We start from the raw sequence: 18,411 nt of genomic DNA, 5'->3' as shown, positions 1-18,411 counted from the left end.
GCCAAAAAAAATCCATAAACACATCAATAGCCAAAATGTAAGTGCTGTTCAACAACCAACTAGAAATAAAAGTCTGACAGATTGGTGCAGGGCACCTATCACTCCATGCAATGTTTTTGGTTTGTTCTTAAGTCTTTTATGTTGTAATAAGTGGACCAACCATTTGGGATTCCATGAAGTCATGGTTGAGTTGTCCAAGCTTTTGTTGTGTTCAGGATGTTGATATCCAAAAAAGATGTAATGCTGATGTTGTTTACAGATGCACTACTCTAAAACAGAGTCATCATGTAATAAGGGTGTAATGAATTGTTTTAGGTCTCCTAGGATGCATAGAGAGCCTTTTTGAGCCTTGGAGTGCACTTGAGTGCAAGGTTGCATCCTAAAAATGAAAAAGATGTAAAAATGCTAAGCAACTTTTGCAACAACTTTATGTTGTTAGCGGTGAAGAAGTTGGTTCTAACCAACTGAATCATGTTGTTAAAAGCCAAAGACAATGTCATTGTATAGGTTGGAAGATTTGGAATGCAAAGCAAGTTTTGGTTGTAAGGAAAAAACCTTGTTTTACACCGTTTTCACTATTTTTCCTTGTTTTTGATGTGTTGTACGGTCCAATATGGACTTGTCAGAGTATTCTACTTGTAGGGCATGAGGGATTGATGAATCTACTTTCCAACAAGGTAGATTTCAAGGTTTGATTGTGTCTGGTTGTAGAGATTCAAACCATTCTCTGTGAACTAGGTACAAAACCCTTGTAGACTAGGGTTTAAGCAATAAATGGCTCTAACCTGAGCATCCACTGATGGCATCTGTTGAAATCATGTGGAATGCTTGGTTAGGGTCTGTAAATAAGTTTAGTGTGAGTTTTGTAACTTTGCAGACCTTTGTGGAGATTTTACAATGATACCCTAGGCTCACAACTAGGAGTTGGTGAGACTAGGACAACAAAAGATGTGCGTTTTCAGAGCACACATGGATTGGTAGAGCCAAAGTTGACACATGGTTGGAGACCCCTTTGAATGCCCTTAAAGAATCCTTGATTGGTTTTTGCAGAGGTTTTGACTAGTGAAGCTTTCCAAAGCCATGTTTGCAAGTCACTCGGGTAGGCCTAAAACCCTTACAAATAGGACAGTTCTAGAAACCCCATGTTTACGAAGAACCCAGATGCCATTTTGCAATATTGTATGTAACTCTGAAAAGGGTACTCAAAAATGTAATTGGTTTAGGGCCTTGTGTGGGAAGATTTGAAACTAAGCCCTAAAAACCGTAGTAGGAGGGCTAATTGAATTAGGCCTGTTTGGAGCCGGTATAGCCAAGGTGACCTTGGGAAGGCTTGACCATGGGTGTAAAGGTAATCAAACCCTTGGAAAACACCAAAAACATTGTGTCAACATCATTTCCACTCATGGAACAAATTTGTGATTAAAGATCCTTTGCAGAGGTTGTTGGAGCATTGGGAAGTTGTGATAGAGATTGAGGTGGAATCCTCAATAGGAAGTGTTGTTGTAAAACACTTGTGGCTATACCTTGGAGGCAAGCCAAAGTGGATTAGGCCTTGGAGGTCTAACTAGCAGAACCCTTACCAAGTACCATTGGATGGGCTTGAGGGGTTAGAGGGTTGGAGAGAACAAGAAAGACAACTAGGTGATTTGGATCAACTCCAAGAATCTGTGCATCACAGATTCTGATTTGAGAAAAGGCAGACCAATAAGCAAAAGAATAAAAACTTTATCAAAGTTTTGGGAACAACTATAAACATCATATGAAAATCACTACACTGCTGGAGGGGTTAAGGATATCGACAACTCTGAGGTCTCCTTCCAAAGCACACGACTCTCCGTTTCTCTTGCACATCACAACATAACTTTTTCTTTAAAAAAGAGATGAAGGACAATTTTACAATCTTCTACTTAGCTCCAGTCCTTCCCTCAAACCAATTCCAGAACCTAGCAAGCCTGTCAACTCTTGAAATTAAAATAGCTGAGAACAATCAGAAGAATGAAGTAGCAACAAAAACATATATCCATTTTCTCAAACCTTTTCTCTTGTGAAAGCTGGACCTCTGCTGCTTGAATTGCAGAACTGATGGGCAACATGATCAAGCACCCTTGCATTTCTTTTCCAAAACAGGTGAGACAGAGCACTTGTTACCCCAAAGCTCAAACACAAGGATCAAAATCAATGCTGAGTGATAACATGAGGGGTTCTGAAATCTGGATTAATATTTCCTTTACTAAAAGAGGAACCCTTCAAAAGTAGTGTTTCCAAACCCCAATCCTTTACAAGAACACTGATTTCGGCAGAAGGGAGCTATTTCAATTTCAAGAGTAGAGAGATTGGGTTTCATTCATGCCAAAGGGAGTTGAGCATAAGCTAAAATAGCTGCTGAGATTTTAATCCTGCACATTCCAAGAGATAGCTTTATCTCTGAAAATCTATTGCTTACGCTCCAGCCATGTATCTCAATTCCCAAATAGTACAGCTGAAAGCAATATGCAACATAAGTTTCAAATTCGGAGTCAATTGGCTAACCCCATAAATGCCATCCAAAGCTCTCTAGAAGAACTCAAACAATATTCGAGTTGAAGCAACACAGAGCTCCAGATCTGTTTAAAGACTCAACATTTCGATAACTAATGACCATCTTTCTGGCACAAAGACACAAAACACATTGAGAAGGACCATAAAAACCTCTTTTTCTTAGGTTTTCATCAGTGAGAATCCTATCAAGACTTACTTACTTGATCAGTGCATCACATTTTGGAGGAGTCTTGGAGACGTCCAGGCGTCTCTTGAGGGGCAGGGAGACGCGAAAAAGTCTCCCGTCCGAAAGCGTTTTAGAACATTTAAAATTTATAAAAAAAAATATTTTGTGTGATTTTTGGGGTTTGGGGGTAACCCTAATTTGATGTGGGCCCCACCCATGCTCCCTATGCATTACAAAACTTCTTAAAATTATTGATTTCGCTCACATTTGTATTTCTGATTTTTTTTATCAGCTAGGTGAAGAGGAGAAAAAACTCAGAAAAGAGTGATTCAAAGAGTGAGTGCAAGTGTAAGAGGAGTGACAAGGAGCAAGAAGAAGAGGAGGAAGAGGATTCTACGACATTTTGGAGAGATTTTTCAAGCACAATGTAGGTTATTTCTTGTTTTTTGTTTGTTTCATTTTTTGATTTTCAATTTCTTTTGTTGTTTAAACTTTTTAAAAAAAAAATTTATTTCAAAATCAGATTTGATGTTGAATCTTGAGGGCAAAATGATGAATGAATCATTCATCATTTTGCCCTCAAGATTCAACATCAAATTTTAAATTTTGTTAAACTAGGCTGGAACTACATGCTTATTGAATTTATTTTTATTTTTTATTCTGTGAAATGTAGTGTCACTATCACAATGAGCTCTCATGACATGAGTGAAGATGAGATGGAAATCCATTCTCATAGTGGAAATGATTCAAATTATGAACCTGAGGTTGAGGGGGATGACCATGGGGCTGATCCTATATGATTCAAATTACTACTATATGTATATCAACACTACTACCCTGCCACCCCCCTGCCGTCCCCAAACTTAGGCCCGTTGTCTACTCGTCCCTGAAACCCGTCCCAGCATCCCCACGTCCCCAATGGTCGTGGAACACTACCCTACTTCCAAATCAATTCAATCCTCCAATCAATAAGAGGAAGGAAATTTCCATTCCACAAAATTTTATAGCCAACATTTACCCTTTATATTTAATAAGAAATTTGTGGTACGTCAATAAAGTTCCAAGCTGAAAACAAAATTGATTTGAATTCTTGGGTTTGTATTGGAGAAAAAACTTTAGGTTTCTTTCTATTGATGGATTACCTAGGAGGGATTGCCTACAAACCAATTCATAATCTTTCAAGACCTCCTAATTTAGGTGTCATCTACAAATTGTCAATGAGTGAGGGAGTCCATGTCCTCCAAGCCGTTAATAACATTGAGAAGAGACTGATTCACAAAGAACTAAGAAGTTGGCCAAATGCCTCTACCATAAGAATAAAAAAGTGTGGAGAAAGGGGATCACTTTGCCTAATGGTACCTGGATGGGCATTAAAAAGGGCAAGTAACTAAGGGAACAAAATCATACTGAGCACTCACCTAGTCCAGTGAATGGAGAAACAAAATGGCTTGAGAATCACTTTCAAGAAACACCTGTCAACACTTCCACATGCCTTAGCAAGATCCAACTTTATTGACGTACCACAAATTTTTCTTCATTTTTTAACTACGTTACCTAGGGATGCATCCCAGGTTTCTTTTTTCAGGCGTCCCCATCTCGTGGATAGGGGACTCCTAGGGGATGTCCCCATAAATTTTGCATATAGACAATGAATTTTGACAATGAATTCTATAAGCAATTTGACTTCGACTCTCAATTTAACACAAATTTCAAATTTGTCATAAGAACTCTATTAGTTCTTATATTTTAAGGTTCTATAATGTATATGTGCATGTTTTGTCCATTTTTTCATATGAATATTTTAAATTTCCCTATATATTTTAATTTTTTCTATATTTATATAGCCGTCCCCTAGCCATCCCCAAAATTGGCAAAAAATATCACCATCTTGGAAACACGTACCCCCATCCCTTGCCGTCCCCATCCTGGAAACTCGGGGTAACATAATTTTTTAAAGAATGAAGGGTTTAATGGGCAAGAATGATCCCAAAAATGACCTAGCTATGACTTGTTTGGCATGGATGAAGCCACCTTGTTTTGGAGAAATCAGGGATGAAAGAAGCAGCTCTAGCCTTTCAGCTATCACCTTTGAAATGAATTTTTGAATGGTGTTGCATAGCACTATAGATCTAAAATCCACTAAAGAAGAAGGTCTGTGCTTCTTCAGGATGATTCCCAGGAAGCTAAATTTGAAATCCTTAATCACTTTACTGGAATATCTGGATTCATAAACAACTGCCATAAATCTTTCCCTAAAATGTCTCAGAGAGCTTGAAAAAAATCAGCTTGGAATTCATCAAAACCAGGAGCTTTGTCTTTTTTGAGCATAAAAGGTTAAAACCACCGTTCTTAATATTTTATTAGTTCTTTCTTGAAAGGTTCAAAATGCAGTTTATTTTTGCATTCACTAGTCAGACAAGTCTTTCACACCTTGGTCATCAGGGGAGATCAAAAGATGACAAACGAAGGTGAGCTGCCTCAATTCTCATCTTTGAAGGTTCATTGATGAAGGTCCCAAAGAATCTGAAATAGAGCTAATTCTATTGATAGATCTCCCAGCAACCATAATCCGATGAAAAGATTTGATCACCTTCTCTCTAGATTTTTGTCTTTAGAAAGTCTTCTCTTTTTCATAGTAAGATTTGAGGAGAAGAGCTTTTGCTTTTGTGGCCAAAAGATCATCCAATGTAGCTTCAGATTGAATTTCCAAATATATATGTACAAGCTGTTTTTCAAAAGAGGCCTTTTCAGCAAAAACATCTCCAAACACTTGCTTTTCCAATTTTTGAGGCAGGATTTAATATGTTCCAGCTTGTGTGCAAAGAGAGACATGAAAAATCCATCAGACTGAGCAACTATTTCACGTCTCCATCAGACCATTCAAATCTGGGTTGAGCAATGACATGTATTTAAACCTATTTTCCAGTGTTTGGGGATGGGGACAGCAGTCTGAGGGCCATTTTTGGGGGACAGAAATATATATATAATCAGTGTTACCCGGGGATGCGTTTCCGGCATAATTTGACCCGTCCCAAAAACAGGGACGTCCTGGAAACTCGGAAACTTTTGGAAACCCGTACTCTGGCTGTCCCATAAAATTAATGATTGAATTTGGATTATTTGTTTGACTTGCACTCTCACATTCCAAATATTTTTTTCATCTGCACTTGTTACACAATACCACACTGTACCAGACCATGGCTAATGCACCTTTAGTCTCTTTTAAAAATGTAAATAAATAACTGACTCTAATACGATATTGAAAATTTTAAAGTTTGATACATTGAGTTTTTAAGTTTGAGCAATGAAATAAAAAATTCAAATAATCTTTATACTGCTGTCATGATATATCTGTTGCTGCATTACAATGCTGCCTTGATAGATTTAATAGTGTTTTTTAATGTCATGAATTTAAATATTGAAAATGTAAAAACTTGCCTTGCTATTGGGGATGTTTAGTTTTTCCCTGGGACAGTTGAGGGATGTCTCAGATGCCTCTGGCTGTCGTTGGGACAGCCAATTGTCCCAATGGTGTTTCGTCTTTTTGCAACATGTTTTGTAAACATTTCAAAGATTTGAAGGTTTTGGGAGCTGCCACCTGCTGTACCCAAGATGTTATAGGGAACAGGGACGGGGCTTGAGGGCAGATTTAAAGTTGAAGGGGCAGTGATCTGGCAAAGAATCCAACTAAATTTTAAGCAAGATGGGGAAATTGTCTGAACTAGAGATTAAGAATAGACGATTGAGAGAGTCACTGTTCGATGAGCCATTCCAGGTAAACAAGAACTCAGTCAAGCTGTTCGGCAATGTTACAAAATCCTCCTCTTATTTTTCACAAGAACGACTAGACTTCAGAATCAAATAAAAAAGATAATGCTGGTCTATAAAAGTTCTAAAATCTGATTCTTATTTTCTGGTCTTGCTACAATCACTTATTTTATCCATATGTCTAGAGATCACATTGAAGCCTCCACCTAGCAAGAAAGTATGACCAATCCAAGAACTTAAAGGATTGATACCTGCTTTTATACTCTCATTATTTTTTACTGGGAATTAGGGCAATACGCATTTAAACATAAGTCTTACATATTCTTTGACAATATTTAAACTCAGTTTCAATCCAGTTAAGAGAAGAAGCTATAAGCTGAATATTTAAAATAGCGGGTTCCAAAGCACACAGAAACCACTAAACTCACCCTCAGAATCAACTGCTAAGCACTTCTACCTTGGCCAAGGACAAGAAATAAAGGCCATAAGTTTATTGGCTGAGAGCTTGTTCTTCTGCATAAAAAACAGATAAGCATAACTTTATTTCAACTGATGCTTAAGTAAACATCTCTTTTTAGGGGTGTTAAATCCTCCAACATTCCATGATAAATACCTTCATATTTCCACTGGTGGGATCTTTCCTCTCTGTGAGAGATCCATCAATGGATTGCTTGGAGCCAGCATTAAGGCTTTCTTTATATTTTCTAAACTTACAGTTTTTCCATGCTTTTATTTAACCATCTGACTGTACTGAATCCAGAGGAAGAATTGACTCCTTCAATCCTCTCAAACTCTCCAAAATTTCTTCAACTTCAGTTTCATTGCATCCTAGGGATAAAAAGATTTCCTAATTGACTTTAAGACCATCATCCTCTTCCAGATCCTCCAAAACCAAAGTTGCATGGATACGGATATGGATACAAATACGGATACGGTATCGGATACGGATACAGCCATTTTTTAAGACCCTCAATATGGATACGGTTGGATACGTCATTCATAAAAAACACGTACACATATATTTAACACAATTTTCTAAGTTATTCAAGGAAATTTTCATTACTTCAAAAGCAATGTAGACACATAATTGCTACATAAATAATTATAAGTTGATTTAACATTTTACAATATGCAAAAATTGTAGAGTTGCATTGGAAGATAACCCAAAAAATGGGTCACTGAAATAGAAAAACATTTCATTTGTCTTTCTCATTTGGTGTAGGTTTTATTTAAAAATGCATGAATGTTGTTTTTTAAAACTAAATTTAGGAAGATTTACGTCAAATTTTTTTAAAAATCAAATCACATAGTATCTATCATGGTTGGAAATCAAGGTTTTTTGGGCACGTGTGGGGGTACAGTATTTGATGTGTATCCGGGCTGTATCGGATACATATCCATTTCAGCTACAGGAACGGATACGGGGATATGTGTGCTCAAGGTAGGACAAAGGAGTTTCCGGCTACTCTGTCCAAAACCATAGCTGAATCCACTCAGGGAGCTACCATCTCCACAATTGACTGATCCAAAGGAGCTTCTAATACTTGAAAATGAGAACTTTTTCTTTCTCTGGAGGAGCCAACATGGAGCAGAACATGGAAGACCTCAAGGACCTGCATCAGAAACCAATTCAGAAGACTTAAATATTTGCCATTTGGGGGCTTCTACATCCTCCATTAGTTCTTTCTGATCTATGAAAGCTCTTTCACACTCCAAGCAAAGCCTTGAGGTAGAGGCTGCACAGATTTGGACCCTGAGGGAAGGACCTTATTGGAGCCAAAATGAGCCAGGAGGCTAATCTTGTGACAAAAATAACGTTGGAAAGGGAGAGGTTCATATTCTAACTCCTGAAAGATGTCCAAGTCCTGCCTATTCTTGATCTGTGCATAGACAGCATGAGATGATTTCAGAGAAAAAGGATCTACTTCAACTAGTTCACTAAGACATTTTCTTTTATTTTTCAAAACCACCAAACTCCAGAATTCTAAAGGTAGATCATATAATTTAACCCATAACTCCAAGAGAGCTTACAGAGGAGTACCACACACCAGATTCAACTGCCAGTATTTCAAATCTATTTTTGTTCCTTTGAGAGCTACTGGTGAATATTTCAGAATTTTTTCTTGCATAGAATGAGTAGCAAGCCTTACTGCAAAATTCTCTTTTGGAAGAAAACTTAAAAGTTACCATAAACAAATCTTTCCAAACATCCTTAGTTGATGGTAGACTCCCTTTTACTGAATAAATCTGAGATGAACAAGAGCATTCTACCACCAGCTCAGAAAGCGAAGATGTCTCTGCCGCCAGAATTTCCTCAGACAAATGTACATCAAGATACTCCCTGAAACAATTCTCTGCACTGGAAATCAGTCACCTGACACATACTGGACTCTCCAAGCCCAACAGAAATTCTGTAACACCAGTAGCCAGACAGGAAGCGGGTAGCACATTCCTAGAGCTGTTGACACTACTGTGCCGAGGAAGAAATGACCTGTTTTTTGCTATGACACAGGAGAATCCTCCCTCAGAAATTTTGAAATACCCAGACTCTGCATCCCAGCCTCCTCAATTAATGTCTCTATTCTGCATTGCCTTCTTTTTCCTTCGACATCTTCTATTAAACTGCTCCACCATCTCCAATGTCTATTCATTTCCCTTGCCATAATTCACGATGATATCTCTGCATCAGTGTAGTATAAGATTGCTAAGTTCAAATCTGTATCAGAAAGTTGGTTACACTCCCTATTAAAGTTGTCCTTTTTTTCCAGTGTAAGCAATCATGTAGACCTAACAGGCTTGATTGTCAGTAGAGCCCAGTAACTCTTTTTTGAGGTATTGATCTTGACCGTGAGATGTTTAGAGAAAATCTTTATGTAGATAAAGTGTCCAAGCATGGGATTAATGTAGCATGAAAGACAACAAAATAGAGTAAAGTATTTTCTTTAACCCCCATTTGGTTTCAAGCACTCTAAACAGTGGGAAGAGTTGACGATTTCTAACTTGAACATAGCCTACATCAATTTGAATCAGTAATAATTAGCAACTGAAAATACATGGATATATGTAACATGATAATTGCTAATTGCTGAAGTATTTTGGTGAGAATTGCTAAAGATAGAATGAAATTTGAAACTTTAGAGGTAAGATAAACTGAAATCAAAATGGCATTGGTTGTAGCTTGTAAAACCGTCCTTTGAGTTATATTTTGTTTCCTAAGGTGTTCGCAATTTAAAGATAGTAGCAATTAGAGCAGGATGGAAGATGGCAAAGTACAGCAATGCTGCTTTTCTTCAACTCCCATTTGGTTTGAAGCACCATAAAAATGGAAGGAATGATGGTTTATAAACTGGAACATAGGCTACATCAGTTTGAATCAATAGTAATTAACAATTGTGTAGTTAGTGTACAATGCCTATTATTATGTTTCAATATATGGTTTATCTAACTATGTTTTAATTGTTTGTTGGCTTTGGGTAGTTACAAGAATAAGCTAGTTGATGCTTTTGTTCCTCTTGGCAACTCTCGGGTCCTTTAAATAGATTTTGTATTGTCAAGGAAAACAATATGATCTAGTTGGATGGACTCCGATCCTTGGCTGACCATGTTTGGCCTACATCTGTAATAACTTAATGTTAGTGTAAATAGAGTCATTGTCTAACTAGTTAATTGTTATCACTTTTTAGGATGACTTATTTACACTTGATTAAGTTTACTTAGGGACTCTTAGTATTTTGTCTCACCTAATCTAGTTGAGACATGTGTACTTAGTGAGACACCTAGTCCATACAAACTTGCCACTTGCTCACACACTTGTCAAGTGTGCTCACAAGTGTTCTATTATTGGAGGATTAGTCACTTGTTGTTTCCTACCATCCTACCTCCATTAGCTTGGCTATGTATGCAAGCCTACTGTGTACATATATTCATCTCTTGATAATATCATTTGGCTTCTTACGTGCATGCAATTTGTGGAAGTTCATTTCTGGTTTTTACTTCATGATCTTGGAAATCGCAACATGGTATCAGAGCTTGTGTAGTGAAATCCCTCCCAAATCTGGCACTTAGCCTAATCAGGAGTTCATAAATCTCGGCATGAGTGACTCCACTTTATCTCGTGTAGTTTGCCATGCTAGTTAATCTTATCACTGGTTCCAAAACGTTGCAGATCTCTATAGTGGAGAAAAGGTGAAACCATTAAAGGTATGAGTCTCCAAGTCACTTTGTTGAAAGCATAGGCACGAGTTCCTTTTTAGCTTTTGTGTATGTGTGACTTGCTTGTCCCTGCACATTACGTCTCCCTAAAGAAGGTTGCGAATCTTAGTTCTGGCATATTGGCTTGGTGTGTGGGATTAGACTGGCATGAGATCTGCCATTCTTTGGCCCTGTACAAAAATAGATTGTGTTTTGTACTTTGTGCAAGTGAGGCCTGATTGAAGGAGCAAGTGATGAGAGGCATGCAAGGAGGCACTTGAGCTGTGAAAACGTTGTGATAGACTCATAAAGAGCACTACAACATTGCTGTCATACTTGATGTGATACTCTCTGCTATCAAGCTGCAACCTCCACTCTATAAGTCAATGCTGCAGAGAATGAAGTGTTTCTAAGGAGTGTTGTGTGTTGAGGTTTGCAAAAGCATGCAAGAATTGTGAAACAATCATCAAGCCCAAATTTGAGTGTGCAGTCCCATGTTTGTCTGTGCATAAATGGCATTGCAGCGTTTATTTGTTTTGATTGTGTAGGCATTAAATTTATTTGTAAAGGCGATTTTGTTGTAGACATTACAAAGATGCCTCTTCAATGATGACTTAATTTTTTGAAGCTGCTGTTAAAATTGTGCATGTAATTGGTGCTCAAGACTTTCTTTTGTCAGTGAAGTTATTTGACCTGCAATCACCACTCGTTTGGCTTGGTAAATAGCAGCCATTTTCCAAAGTCATGGTCTAATTTTTATTGCAGGTAAAACGTCCAAGCTGGTAGAGGTGGCAAACATTTCATTTTGCTTGTACAATTCAGTATTAATTTAGGTACGATTTCACATGAAATCACAGTCTTTTTTTCAGACAGACGTGTATCAGTATAGTGGTGTCTAGTAGTCACAACTAAGTTTGTTACCATTTGCACTTAGGCCGCTTCACTTGGACTTCTAAGTGGCTATGCATTAAGATTTTTCTCCATGATCCCTCCACATGGGCTTTAAGAATTCCTACAATCTATTGCTTGTGTTGGTTTTCATTATTGTGGACATATGTAATTAGCGGGCATCCTTTAAGTTTTTTTTTTAATTTTTTGTGCAACCGAAATTAAAGAAATTAGGCAAAATTATTTTTGTATACCTACTCAACGTAAAAGGCCTTTGTAAAAGAAAATAATTTTTGTCCATTTCATGGGCAACGATATCACACTAAGTTATAAAATGCCTTTTCGTCCATTTCATTGGCAACGGTATCACACTAAATTCTAAGTGCCTTTTCGTCCCTTTCAGATTGTACATGCACTAAAAGAAGTGCCAAACTCAAGAGGGGGGTGTCTTGAGTTGTGCCATTGTGCACTTTCGTAAGTAGTGTCATTGAAACACTTCGACATTTCCCTTCAGCATTTCCTTTTGCGCATCAAGTTTTGCAACCAAATCTGCTAAGCATGGAGCTCAACAAAACCATTAAGCCTTTAACACCCTTCATCTATCATGAATGGAAATTGGCCATTTCGCTTATGTTAAAGAATCAAGGGTTATACTAGGTAACTGTGGGTATAGAAAAAGAGCCCAATGCAGCAAAAGATAATGATAAATGTGATCAAGCCTTTGGGTTGATATGTCTAAATCTATCTCCAGAACTTTTATTCCATGTAGAAGCCTTGAAAACATTCAATGAAGTTTGGCTAGCCCTTGAACAACTCTTTGAGAGGGTTGATGAATAAGGAGTCATCGACTAGAAAATGAACTCTTTAAGTTTAAGTCATCGACATTAAAGTTGCAACTCAAGAATGTGGCATAGACAAGAAAGAGGATCAGATCATCCTTTCCATTCTTTCAAGACAAGCCTTGAATATTTTGTTTTTGTATCCACCTTTTATTCCATTAAGAGAGATCTTGGAGCCACATGGGAAATGCCATCTTTGGATAGTTTCATTGCAGATTTAATAAGGGAGCAAGATAAGTTAATCCAGATGGACACCTTGAAGATTACTAAATCTCAAGCCCTCATTTCAAGAAAAGGTAAACAAAAGGCTTCAAACAAAGGGAAGAAACAAAAATATCAACAGGATAAGGAAAGTAAGGAAGACAAGAAATCCACCAATCAAATTGTCACTTTTTCAAATCAAGGGAAAACCAAGACAAAAAAAATTAAATGTGCATTATGCGAGAAATTAGGACATAATGAGAACATATGCATGCATAAAAGGATTCATCACCTAAGGCATCTTCTTGAACTACATGGAATTTCTGAATCTTGCATAGAATCTTCATCAAGTTCAGAATCTTCTAAGGCAATGGATAAATCTAAGGGTCATGCACTCGTAGCTTTTATGGATTGTTCATCTCCACCATCAATTGTTGCATTAGAATTCAAAGACACTTCACCAAGTGCATCCAAAGGTTCTTTCCAATTGGAAAGCACGTGGAGCATTTGAGCATCATCTTAGGGGGGCTACATATTCTCACTTTTGTCTCTCCTATGGGGTGAACATTTCTTTCATATTTTGCACTAAGTTACCGATTTAGGTATGGGTACGGATACAGAATCGAGTACGAAATCGTGGAATCAGCAAATTTTTTTTTCCTTGGGTACGGGTATACGGGTATGTACAAGTATATATATATATATGTTCAAACATCAAAATTAAAAAAAAATAAACTGTATCAATGTAGAACTATAAGAAGAGTGATACTCATAAATCCATAATTGCTAATAAATAGAATATTTTGATACTCATTCATAATTTGCAAAAATGAAAATACTCGTCTCAAAATGAAAATGTCATTACACAATGCAAATTCAAATTATAATCGATTTTAATATCCATTTTCTTCAGCAAAAGCATCAAGGTCAATCACAATCAATTGGATTGCCATTACTACTAGTTGTGCCAAGTGTAGAAGCTGGTTCAATTTCATTTTTCAAACATTTGGCAAAATGCCAAATCAGTAACAACACGAGGAAAGTGATTTCAAAAAACATAAGCAAACAACTGCTACATATGGATAATGTAAATCAATTGAAATCAATCTCAGTAATGCTGATATAAAGTTTATTAACCCCATCTTCATAGGTATAGCTCACAAATGCAACTGAAATGATATTTAATTGCTTGCTTGCTGGCATATTCTGATAAAAAATGCTGTCACAAAGTTATGAGAGTGAAACTAAGGTTTTAATTTATGAAATTAAGCTTGGGTATGGCCCTTGGTACTTCTTGGGGGCTTGGGTTCTTTGTGGGTCCTTCACAGAAGAACCCATAGAGAACCCAGGCACCCAAGAAGAACCCATAGAGAACCCGAACCCGAATTGTACCCGTACCAGGACCTGGACTAATACAGAAGAATCTGGTATCTTAGATTTTGCACCATCTCTCTTTTGGAGGGTATTTTTTTCCCATAGGGTTTTTCTACCTTTCTCCATTTTATGGGAGAGTTTCATTGTACATGGGTACCTAGCATGGCTAGAAGCCAGGACCCATCATCGTCATCATCATCTTTGCATACGTTACTCCCTAAGTTACACTTAGGGGGGGTGTTAGTGTAAATAGAGTCATTGTCTAACTAGTTAATTGTTATCACTTTCTAGAATGACCTATTCGCACTTGATTAAGTTTACTTAGGAACTTTTAGTATCTTGTTCCATTTAATCTTTTTGAGACATGTGTACTCACTTAGTGAGACACCTAGTTCATACACACTTGCCACTTGCTCACACACTTGTCAAGTGTGCTCACAAGTGTTCCATTATTGGATGATTAGTCACTTCTTGTTTCTTACCATCCTACCTCCATTCTTGCCTATATATGCAAGCCTTCTATGTACATATCATTTATCTCTTGATAATATCATTTGACTTCTTATGTGCATGTAATTTGTGGAACTTCATTTCTGATTTTTGCTTTATGATATTGGAAATCACAACACTTAACGTGTGAATAAAGATATATTTTTACTCCTCTATTTGGTATGCATTATTAATTCTGTTCATTATTTCAATTTTCAAGTATTCATTTTATCAGAGAGAAGAGTAAACAAACTGCAAATACATGGATACAAGCAACATGATAATTGCTGATTGCCAAATTGTGGTGGAGAGAATTGCTAAATACAGATGGAAATTTGAAACTTTAAAGGTGAGATAAACTGAAGTCAAAATGGCACTGGTTGCAGCTTGTAAAGCTACCTTTGAGCAGTATTTTGTTTCCTAAGGTGTTAGCAATTTAAAGATAGCAGTAACAAGTGCGGCATGAAAGATGTTAAAATAAAGTAACATTGCTTTTCTCCAACTCCCATCTAGTTTGAAGCACCATAAAAGTGGAACGAATGATGGTAAACTGGAAAATAGGTTAGATCAGTTTGAATCAGTAATTGTCAAAGTATGGTGGTGAGAACAGTAAGGCGAGAGGGCAATTTGAAAATTTGATGATGAGATAAATGGAAATGGCACTCATTGTAGCTTGTATAGCCATTCTTTTGGTAGTATTTTAGTATTTCGTTGTCTATAGTTGTAACAACTGAAAGATAGCAGCACTATTTGAATCATAGAGAAAAACCTTTCTGCTCCATTAGCATTTTAGATCTTAAATGTTTGCCCATATTGTCTTGCGGCCCTGCAATCATACCTAGAAGCAGCATTGCAACTTGTACAAGTAAAACAAAGTCTACCTTGTCCGGTTAAAGATGACAATTTTGAATTAAGGTGGCAAACATTTAAGATGCAATTCTAAATTATTTCTATGTTCTATTTGACAACTTGCCCTCTTAAAGTAGAAAGAAAAAACAAATTTCTCTCTGAGAATTTCTGTCTCAGTCCATATGGAAGCATTGTGTTGAATAAGCATAAAAAAATTCTATCCAAGATTAAGAGGTTTTTTTGGGGGTAGCAGTGGAATTCTGTCAATTATTGCAATTTCTTGCACCTTAAACTGTTGTCGAGCATACAGAACTTGTATTGCAATGGATGCAAGAATAAAATTTAAAATCTCAACATGGTTTCATGTTGCTTTGCAATAATGTCATTGCAATTCATTGCTAATAATTTGTGCTAAATGAGTACAAACTGCCTGTGGCTGGTTGGAAAAGGGGCCACATCTTAACCTTATTTTTCAAGCAGTTGGCTTTGTAATGTGTGCGTAAGCTAACTAATCTCTTCATTGTGTTCATCTTATTTTCGATAGGTTACCAATTGCATTTTGCTTGAGAAAATGTTTCGGTTGCAAATTGAATTATATTTTGTAAGGATGATTCCTTTTCAATTGCCTTTTTGGTTTGCTGCTATATGTTGTCCTGGAGAAGCAAATGTACAGGTGCAGTATGCAATTTAATTTTTTTCTATAATGTTGGATGTGTTTCTTTGGCGTTTTGAACATTTTAATTCTGTCAGCTATTGTTTATTACTGCTGGTTTATGTTACTTCGAAATTTTTTGAAGCTATTTGGGTCGAGTTTTGATTTACCTTTTAGAAATTGGGGCAATCAGGGCTGACTTAAGTTTAAAGAACAGATTACTTTGTTTCTGATTATCATGTAGTATATCTACTCCCAATATCTCTTAAAGCATGCTGCTGATTGCATATTTTCAGAAGACTATGCTCGGATTCAAAGTGGAGAGAACTGACTGGGAGTGGAATATTTAATAGTGAGAATCCAAATGATGCATCTGATTCTGTGAATGACAAGTCTACCCCGGACCAGGCTGCTTTAAAACATTACCAGGTGATCTGATTTATCTAAAATGTTTATTTCTTTTTCTTCCTTTGTAGACTTATTTGAGATTAGAATTGAGAAAAGTGAAGACCTCTAAAGACCCGCATTCTCTTCTTATATAGTTACTTTGTATAAATGTTGTGCAGCAAGCTGCAGCAATAATAAGTCAAATATCTTTTGGTTCGGATGAAAGCATCTCACCCAAGAAGCCAGCATCTTTGACAGAAGTGGCAAAACAAAAAGAGCTGAGTGGAAATCTAGAGACAGCTTCTGACATGCATGTCAGGAGACAGATCTCTGAGGCCAAATCAAAGGAACTAAGTGGTCATGATATTTTTGGCCCCCCATCAGAGGTGCTACCTAGATCCTTAAATCGCAATAGGGAGCGTAAGGAAGAACCAAACGAAAGCAATGAACCAGCACAACGAAATGTCCGCACTTCTGTAAAGGTTTCTAATGTAAGCATTCATATGTTTTCACTTGTGATGCAAATAAGTGTTGCATTTTTCAAGGATGTATCTATTGGTGCAAGCCAAATCATATTTTACATTTTGCCCTTATATTTGAATTACATGTGCAGCCTGCTGGAGGTCATAGCAGAATTATATTTGGTCAGGAGACTACACCAAAGACCATTAAAAAAGTGCATGGCCAGAAGGTTGCAGAATTGACTGGTAACAACATTTTCAATGGAGATCCTCCACAAAACTCTGCCGAGAAGCCCCTGAGTAGAGCGAAGTTGAGAGAGATGAGTGGAAGTGATATATTTGCTGATGGAAAGGCAGAAAATAGAGATTGTTTAGGTGGTGTCAGAAAGCCACCAGGAGGGGAAAGCAGCATTTCACTGGTGTAAAGTAAATGCTGGTAACTTAACTTCAGTAACTCTTATGTTGACTGACTAAGCGATTGGATTCTCCTTTCTTAGTGGAGGCAGGTCAATAGCTTGAAATATAGGCTGTTATGTTTTATGTCATAACAAATTCAGAACAGCATCACAACATTGTGTGATATGGAATGAGTTATTTGAGTATTTGGAATATTACTTCTATGACTTGTAGATGTTATATGTGATTTGGTATATAGAGACCACAAAGTAGGGTGGTACAGTTGATTAACAGATCTTGTTGCATTAATACTTTAAAACATATTTGACCAAAACCTGAACTTGTGCTTTCAGGTACTGTAATTTACTAGTTCTTTCTGTTTCTTTGTTTTCTTCATCTGGATTAGAAATAACTATCTTCTATCTTTTTCTTTCCTCTGTTATAAATACACAATGTTTAGACATATCCATGCTTTTACTTAAACATGTTTGATCTTTATTTTAAGCTACAGTTAGAGAACAGCTGCAGAAGTATTTTTACAATGATAGCAGATGGTTATGACTTCATTTCCTTTGTAGTTGCTCCACTTAGATACAGTACATAATGACATGTACTAGTTGTTCCACGTTTATTTGACCATGTGCTTGGATTGATGTGTTGGATAGGTGATGCATGTTGGTGGTAAATTGTGGGTTTAGCATAAATTGTTTTTTGGCAAAAGGGAAACAAAATCAAAATCACAGGGGAGTAGAGAGAGACTTTAACAATACTGAAAACCCTGCTCACCTATCTTGTTTTTGCTTGCTCGGTAAAGTGAGGGTTTAATAGCTCTCCTCGGTCAGTGGAACACAGATGTCTAATCATAATTTGTGTGTTTAAGCCAATGGGACAATCCAAGGAAGCCCAATCCTGAGGCACAGAATACATGCGCTTTATACGGTTCTATTTTTTTTTTTGCTTCATAAATTGAGGATTTAGCAGCCCCTCAACCAGTGGAACACAAACGGAGGCCAATCCCAAGGCATGTTATACCACCCATAGGTGAGGACCAACTTAGTAAAAGGGTTCACTGGAGGGAGGGACTGGATGATGAAGCATAAACACTTCTCAACTAGGAAGCAATATTATGTAGTGTCAACATCCACAACACCCTGAGTAGTAGAAGGCTAGCTAGAAAATTCAATAGTTTTCTTGTGTGGCGAAGGAGTCCAA

The 18,411-nt window shown here is 37.1% G+C and overlaps 1 protein-coding gene across 1 annotated transcript in view; it reads left to right on the top strand.

Moving 5' to 3' along the window:
• The window catches only part of LOC131033306 (uncharacterized), a 32,554-nt gene extending 14,921 nt beyond the window's left edge, over positions 1–17,633 (top strand). Inside the window, exons 3-5 of the mRNA XM_057964492.2 lie at positions 16,252–16,384; positions 16,522–16,833; positions 16,956–17,633. Coding sequence (XP_057820475.1) covers positions 16,252–16,384; positions 16,522–16,833; positions 16,956–17,228 — 718 coding nt within the window. The 3' untranslated portion in view covers positions 17,229–17,633. The remainder of the gene's footprint in view (positions 1–16,251; positions 16,385–16,521; positions 16,834–16,955) is intronic.
• Positions 17,634–18,411: the final 778 nt, after the last annotated feature.

The sequence above is a fragment of the Cryptomeria japonica genome, chromosome 10, assembly GCF_030272615.1.
Source record: "Cryptomeria japonica chromosome 10, Sugi_1.0, whole genome shotgun sequence".
NCBI classification, from domain to species: Eukaryota; Viridiplantae; Streptophyta; class Pinopsida; order Cupressales; family Cupressaceae; genus Cryptomeria; species Cryptomeria japonica.
This window is presented reverse-complemented; position numbering and strand designations above follow the sequence as displayed.